This window comes from Buteo buteo, chromosome 18, assembly GCF_964188355.1.
Source record: "Buteo buteo chromosome 18, bButBut1.hap1.1, whole genome shotgun sequence".
In the NCBI taxonomy this organism is placed as follows: Eukaryota; Metazoa; Chordata; class Aves; order Accipitriformes; family Accipitridae; genus Buteo; species Buteo buteo.
In genome coordinates, this window is record NC_134188.1 from 18,542,198 (window position 1) to 18,549,907 (window position 7,710).

Below are 7,710 nucleotides of genomic sequence, written 5' to 3' on the forward strand. Positions count from 1 at the left end.
CGAACTGCTCTGTTCTCATCCCAAACCCACACCAGAATGCTGCCCTGTCCTGCTTTCTGCCATTTTACTGCGCCTTTATGTTACATTGTGAGACTCTTTTTCTGGCAGCATCAGATTGGAGGCATCCTTGCTGGCCAAGTGCTTCTGAGGTGGACACAGTTTTCTTTCTTCTCTCTGAATGGTCACAGGTGACTGCCACCTTAGCAGCTCCAGCAGGTTCACTGGAAAGCTTCCTCTGAGACAGGCAAACTGCCGGAAGAGCTCAAATTGGACAATTTTGTGGAAGAAAATGCTGCTGGCAGTAGTTTGCAGAGGTGCACTGTGGGCTGACCATGCTCCCTGTCCTGCTGCATTCAACTCCTGAGCAGCAGTGAGGAGAAAGCAGCCTGAGTGGTTCACTGGGGGGAAGTCTTTTAACTGATGGTTAAATAAAGCCTTAGGTACAAAACCTGCTCTGCCTGGGGTTAGCTGGCACCACCCAGGAAGCTCTGCCCACAGCAGAGGGGCAGCACCTTACATCTCCACTCGCAGAGGGGCACATCATTCTGTGCTGTGAAGGATTTGTGGCTCTGGGTCTCCTGATACTGATTTTAGATTTCCTACTGTGTTTTGGGGGGAAGGCATAGGGAACACACATGCTGCCTTCTCATCAGTGCTTGGGTCCAGTGTACGGCTGCCTGTCCAGGGCTGGGACATCACTTCCCGTCCTCTGTCCCATATAATCACCTCTTTGTAACTAACTCTGTATTTCTACAAACCCTAGAAAGCAGTTTCACATCAAACTTTTTATTCCCTTGGCCAAGAGGAAAGCCCTGCCAAGGGAAAGCTTAAGTATTTCTCTGTCCCTCTGAGGGGAAAAAAAGGTCTTTGGAAAAATACTGTAAGTACAATAAGCTGGCTTGTTTTTCACACTTCATCTGTTACCCCCCCCTATTCTATGCTAGTTAGTAAGTTTCATGGTGTGAAGCAGGCTGCAACTTGCCTGCCAGTCCTTTAAAACTGAGCTTAAATTTGAACTGTGTCCTGGAAGAGAGCAGCGCTGCTGCACACGCTGCTGCTTTATAAATGGCACAGGCTTTGCATGAGCTGGGCTGCTGGTAGAGAAAAAGGATGCTGATGACTGGAGGGATTGATTTGCCTTTCTCACAGATGTGCTTGTCTTGGAGTAGCACCCAGAGGAGCATGACTGGGTGGAAAAGCAGCACGTCAGAGCAGAAATAATGTCATGCAGCCCAATAGCTGCAGAAGATCCTGGCTTGGAGCTTGCCCTGGGGCTATAAAGCTGGCTGAAGGAGCAAAAGTAGCAGCGAGCCGAGTGGGAGAGAAGCAGACGGCAGGAGCATCGCTCCTGCTAGTTGTGTACTGTGTTTGCAGCCCCCGCGCGTGCCTGGGCTGAGCAAGGGGAGGACGGCTTCTCCCGGCACACGGCAGGAGCTCTGCTCTCTTGCAAATGAGCTATTTCCAAACTGGAGGAGCAGAGCGGCGTTTCAGAGATGTTGTCCTGTTTTGTCTGGCTCGCTCTCCCTGGCCTGGTTAACGCCTTTGTGACCCCAGGAAAGTTGCCCCTCAACGGGAGCCTGGAGAAGACTTTTGTAATCCCGAACATCTCGGGTTTCTTTTCTTGGGATAATGACAGCCTGGCTGACTGGCAGAGCTTTGTGGGCAGGAGCCGGTACGGAGCGGAGTCGCAGAGCATCACGGTGAAAGCCCTGCTCGTCACGGCGTACTCCTTCATCATTGTCTTCTCCCTCTTCGGCAACGTCCTGGTCTGTCACGTTGTCGTCAAGATCAAGCGCGTGCACTCCGCCACCAGCTTGTTCATTGTGAACCTGGCTGTAGCCGATATCATGATCACGCTCCTCAACACGCCTTTTACACTGGTAAGACTGGGGCAGAGATGCCATAAAGGCACCGCAGTTACTTTGGTGGCCTTTTCTTCTTTATAATGCTATAGGCAGTGCACGGATGTTCTGCAGATACCTGTCCAGTCCAAGTTACAGTGATTGGAGTGCTCTTCGGAAAACTCCACATATCTTTTTCTTCTCTAATTCCTGTTACCTAGTTGAAGATCTGAAATTACCCATTTGTTAAAAGCAGCCCTGATAGTACTTGAACAATAATAACCTCGCAGTGATTACTTAGTACTTTGTAGTATCTGGTCTTTTTTTCCTTCCCTTCTCTGAAGTATTTCCAAGGTAATACTATGAACCTCTTGAAAAAAAGATTAATGCTCACCATCATTTTACAAGCTGTGTTGAAAAGCTGTAGTTTGCTTTGAAGTATGATAAGGCATATAGGTCAGCCCTATCCTGTAAGGGCTTAAAAGGGAAAACCAAATGTATTGACTCAACAGTTAGACTGCAGAAGGAGACACTGTGAATAAAAGAGAACAAGTATCTTTGGTACTGCACTGCTGTACTGTCCTGGAGGATATTGCTGGGCCACTGAGCAGTGCTAACCTACCTCTTCAGGTTTCAGAAGCCAGAAAATTATACAATTGTACAAAGAACATGCTATTTTAAAAATATCTTTTACAGAGCAGAAGGAATTATGTGCCAGAGGTGTCTCAGATATCTATAAGCTTGCGGAGGTCTGAGGGGGTACACAAAACTAACGGTATTCTGGTTTTAGGCTCGTTTCGTGAACAGTACCTGGATATTCGGGAAGGGGATGTGCCATGTCAGTAGGTTTGCGCAGTACTGTTCCCTCCACGTCTCTGCCTTGACCCTCACAGCCATTGCTGTGGACAGGCACCAGGTGAGAGCTCTCTGAAGCAGACAGATGGAAAGCTTGGGAGGGCATAATTAAAATGAGAAAGGATGACCTCATGTCCTTTCCTTCTCAGCTCCCAGGTTAACGTAAGATGCGTGAGGAGCTGACAGGGTAGGGGAGCAGTTCTTGCTGTCAGATGGAAAGAATCGTTTCAAGCCCGCAGCAAGGTGGGAGATGGAAGATGTCCATTGCCTTGCGATTGCTTCCAGCTGGGGAATGGGAGCTTTTCTGCAGCAGATAATCCAGTAGTCTGAAACGGGGAGAAAGTCCAAGATTCTGATCGGAATTCACGTGGGCAGCTCTGCTCCTGGGTGGTTTGTCCAGCACCATGGATGTAGGGACTTCCCAGTTAGCTTCCGCAGCTCTTGTCTCCCTTTGCTCTGGGATGTCTCACCCCTCGTTACCCCGAATCCTGGAGAGCTGACTGTAACACACTGGTGTTTGTCACAAGCAGAGCTGTGGCTTGCTGTTGATAATGGGCTCAAAACTGGGGACAGTTGGGCATTATCAGTTTGGAGTCACCCAACAACCACCCAAAACAATTGACAGTTGACATTTTCTGTTAGAAAGCTTCTTGTTTCCAGAAAATGTACTGGCTGTCAGAAGCATCCTCAGGGAGGTCTGGTTAAATCACAAACCCGTGGTTCTTTGGGTCACTGATACTGAAGAGTCCAAGACTATCTTCTCCTCTTTTTTTTTTTTTTTTTTTTTTGCTACTAAGTAAATTGAACCTGGAAATGAACATGTGTGCAAGACCCCTTAGTACCCAGTTTTTCCCACCTAGACACCAATACTAAAATGCAAGGGTAGGACTGGGATGTGACTTTACCTATTTCCATGGAGGAAAATTTCAAGCTTTCATGTACAGCTTACAGTCAATGGGAGCTGGGTGAAGACTGTACTGCTTGCATGCTGAATTGCCTCATTAAGTAATAGATTTAAGGCTGGAAGATCATATGAAAAAATTGTATAATTATTTCCTGAAAATTTATAAGCCTGAATCTTGGTTTATTTTGCACAGGTTATAATGCACCCTCTGAAACCTCGCATATCTACTGCAAAAGGTGTTATCTACATCTCTATAATCTGGATCATGGCAACTTGTTTCTCCCTACCACATGCTATTTACCAAAAACTCTTTACCTTTGAATACAGGTAAGGATATGCTTAGCTTTCCTCCACAGTCTCCCTGGAGGCCAGACTGCCAGTGATCATACTTTGGCATCTTCTACTGAAAGCCCTGAGCTTATGTTGAAGCCAGCCAAATGTGGATCTAGTCTATAATTTTCACCAGATTCCTTCTGCAATGGCTGATATCCTGTCCTTGTTTTTATTTTCAATTGTTTTATCTTTATTTGGTCACACTAATCACATGAAATAGGCTAAGAAGTTAGAGGATCTGGCCTGGACCCTCTATCTCTATACACTGGCATCTTACATGATGTACCAATCTGACCTGTTTGGGCAGACCAGAAATGGGGAAAAACCTAAAACCTAACAGGTTTTAATCTACTCTTTAGCTCTGAGAAAGTGAAAAAATCTGCCTCAGCTGCTCGTTCCATAAAATGCTGTCATGAGCCCTGATATTTGAAAGAGCTTTAATGAGGGAAAGGTCCTTAATATGTGCAGAGACTGTGCTTCTGTTTGCCAAAGACAGAGAATAAAAACCTGCTTCTGTGCAGCTGGAAGTTTTGTGGTTGATGAAATTCATAAAATTATCATAAGGTCATGAATGCCTATGAGAAATTATCACCACATGCTCACAGGCTGCTCCATAGCTCAAATCCTTGGACAGCAGAGCTCCGCTTAACTGTGACACAAGTGCACACAGGAGCGGTCTGCCTCCAGGCTTTGTGGCAGGAGCCCTCTCCCACCTTCCTCCTTGCTCCTGGTGTACCTCTCCCACCGTGCCCAGCCAGATGCGTTCTCACCCCGTGTCCCGTATGCTCCACTTGCAGCGAGGAGGTTACCCGGTGCCTATGTCTGCCGGATTTCCCTGAGCCTGCTGACCTCTTTTGGAAGTACCTCGACTTAACCACCTTCGTTTTGCTCTATGTCCTGCCCCTTCTGATCATCTCTGCCGCCTACGTGACAGTGGCCAAGAAACTCTGGCGGCGCAACGTCATCGGGGACGTCACCACTGAGCAGTACTTTGCCCTTCGCAAAAAGAATAGGAAGACCATAAAGATGCTGATGCTTGTCGTCATCCTCTTCGCAGTCTGCTGGTTCCCCTTGAATTGCTACGTCATCCTCCTCTCCAGCCAGACCATCCACACCAACAACGCCCTGTACTTCGCCTTTCACTGGTTGGCAATGAGCAGCACCTGCTACAACCCCTTCATCTACTGCTGGCTCAATGACAGCTTCCGATCAGAACTGAAGGCTTTGCTCAACTTGTGCAGAAAAACTCCCAGGCCCGCAGAACAGAGGCTTGCCTCCACGATCCCATCCTACCGACCCGCTTGGCCAGAAAATGGCAACTTCCAGAGGTTGCAGGCCTCCCATGTCCTTCCATCAGCCTCCAACATCCAGTCAGGAAAGACAGACATCTCTGCAGTTGAGCCGGTAGTAGCGGTGAGCTAAACGGCGGCCCTGGGAAATCTATAGGGACTGCACATAGATTTGGTTAGAGCTAAAATGGTGGGAAGATGTGGAGCCCTGGCCTGCTTAGGGACTGTACAACCACACGTGATAAAACCAAGAAGGAAGTTCTGCAGGAGGTAACATGAAAGAGCTGCACGTTTGATGCAGGCCGATGAGAATGGCATGGAGCACTAAAGCAAGCTCTTCCCGGGAAGGAACTCTCTTTGTCAGGCTGACTTTGGATCAGCTTGCAGGACGGGACTCTCTGCATCTATGTCGCTGTTATCTGTGTGACTAAGCCTTTCTACCACTGGGGCTCTGTGTGTGTTTTGCTGGTACTTAAACACTACAGCAACAGTCTCATCACATCGGGCCTCCCTCCCCCTTTTCTAAGTCTCTTCATGGCAACATGGAGATGGTTGAGATGTAGACCTTTAGGTTGCTGGCTTTGATCCAGTGCAGCTGGGTAGGAAGGCATCCCTGCTGAACTGGAGTCTGAAAAGTCAAGATCTGTTCAGAATGAATGAACAGATAGATTTCACAAATCCATTTTTTTGTGGAAATACCCTCAGAGAAGTGGAAGGTAAAATGGACATTGATAAATAGAGGAGTCTCTTACATCGCAGTCACTTTTTCTAAGGTAGAGTTGGAAGAAAAATGGATGCCTATTCTTTGCATAAGTAGATGGCAAACATCAACCCGTTAGCTCAGCATCTGTCACCAGTGCTAAATCACACAGAATTTTTCTTTCCTACAATAAAGTAGTGAATATTCAGAAAGCTTGTCTTCAAATAGAGAACTAAACACAAAAAACCTGCTTTGGAGAATGCTGGACATAAAATCCACAGTTGGAGAACAGGTAATTAAACACTACTCTGAATTTGGACTAGGACCTTTTGATCAGAGCATCTTTGCATTATTGTCAAGTGGCAGCTAAAGGATCCCACTGTTCGACTTTTTAATTTGCCTTTGAATGTTGCTCTCTTATCCTGTAAAGCACCTGGGTACTTCTCAGATCAGACATTTGGGACGCTTCATTCCAACTAAGATGTTAGCTCTCTGGAATCTGTTCATAAATGAACTGTTTTGAGAGAACACATGTTATCTCTGATAACAAGTAATAAAAGTGGAACGTTTCACCACAAGGTATCCTCTGGTGATTGCACAATTTTGTTGCATTTAAAGATGAGTGAGATGTGTCCTTCTTGCGGTGGCTAAGAAAATTCATGTGACTGCAGCTGTCTGGAGTAGTTTGCAGAACTTAATGTTCTTAGCAGAAGAAAATCTGATTTTGAATCATGAAAAAAAACTAGCATTCCAAAAACTGTACCTTGTATTGCTCAGGAAAGTAATAACTCTCCTTGTGCTGTGGAAATTAGCTAGAATGTCACACCAGGGTGCCCCCACATCAACTTGCAGCAGCCAGCAGTGAAGCAAGAAAAATCTTCATTTTATAGATGACTATAAATGGAAAAAGAAAAAGAGAAACTGTTTTTTCCAATGTCCTGTAATAAACTTACATTTCTGAAATCATTTTAAGCCTTATGCAGGTCTTTTAGTAGCAGTATTTAAAGAGACTGAAATGCCTACCACTCCTTGCAGCTAGCCTGTCCTTTCACAAGGTGTTATCAGTCTCTCACTTTGAATCCAGTGCTATTTTACTACCCTTTATCAAGGCCCCATGAGTCAGAGTACTTTGTATCACTGATATGCAGAATCAAACCTTTCTTCCTGCCTGCTTTGAACCCTTAAGCCAGGTCCCGTTTCCCCCCTTTACATTAGCAACACGTCAGCCCTGAAGTGGTCAGGCAGTTGGACTGATGGTTGTAGGTCTCTTCCAACTGAAATTATTCTATTCTATTCTATTCTATTCTATTCTATTCTATTCTATTGGAGACCCCAAACACACAGAGCCTGTGGACCATGGTCCCCAGTCCAGTGACAGCAGATCCCAACTCTTTGCCAGAAAATAAACCTTTGGGAATGCTGAGTACCTAAAAATCTAATACTGTGCACTTAAAAGAGGAAAGTGGTGATGGGGTATTTTTAGATCCACAGTAACCTTGGACATACTCTGAATTGCTGTAAATCAGACCCATTCCCTGATTTCAGTTGTGCAAGATCTGACCTATACATTCAGTATAGGAAGATTTAAAGTAATGTGCCAACGTGTGTGAGAGAAGCAGGGACCTCAGCCCATTTCTGCTCTACAAGAGAGAGAGGTCTGGTAGCATTGGAAAACCTGCTTCATGAGAGTTTGGGAAGTCAGCCCATCCCTTCCAAGTCCATTCAGTGGACATTATCCTTTCATTTTTCCTTTTGCCTCTTCCTTCCTTGTAATTATGCAGCTCCAAT

The 7,710-nt window shown here is 45.9% G+C and overlaps 1 protein-coding gene across 2 annotated transcripts; it reads left to right on the forward strand.

The window, feature by feature from the left end:
• Nucleotides 1–1,212: 1,212 nt before the first annotated feature.
• GPR83 (G protein-coupled receptor 83) lies at nt 1,213–5,818 on the forward strand. Of its 2 annotated transcripts, XM_075050435.1 has the most exons (4): nt 1,213–1,880; nt 2,632–2,757; nt 3,794–3,927; nt 4,731–5,818. In XM_075050435.1, the coding sequence occupies exons 1-4, from the start codon at nt 1,494–1,496 to the stop codon at nt 5,353–5,355; spliced, it is 1,272 nt and encodes a 423-aa protein (XP_074906536.1). In that variant the 5' UTR covers nt 1,213–1,493; the 3' UTR covers nt 5,356–5,818. The 2 variants fall into 2 exon arrangements, with proteins under 2 accessions (XP_074906536.1, XP_074906537.1); XM_075050436.1 differs by lacking the exon at nt 2,632–2,757.
• The last annotated feature ends 1,892 nt before the right edge of the window (nt 5,819–7,710 follow it).

Bases quoted from the DNA above. Each gene is read 5' to 3' on its own strand.
- GPR83 (XM_075050435.1), top strand. From the start codon at position 1,494: ATGTTGTCCTGTTTTGTCTGGCTCGCTCTCCCTGGCCTGGTTAACGCC. The intron at 1,881-2,631 runs GTAAGACTGGGG...TTCTGGTTTTAG, and splicing joins TCAACACGCCTTTTACACTG to GCTCGTTTCGTGAACAGTAC. The intron at 2,758-3,793 runs GTGAGAGCTCTC...TATTTTGCACAG, and splicing joins TTGCTGTGGACAGGCACCAG to GTTATAATGCACCCTCTGAA.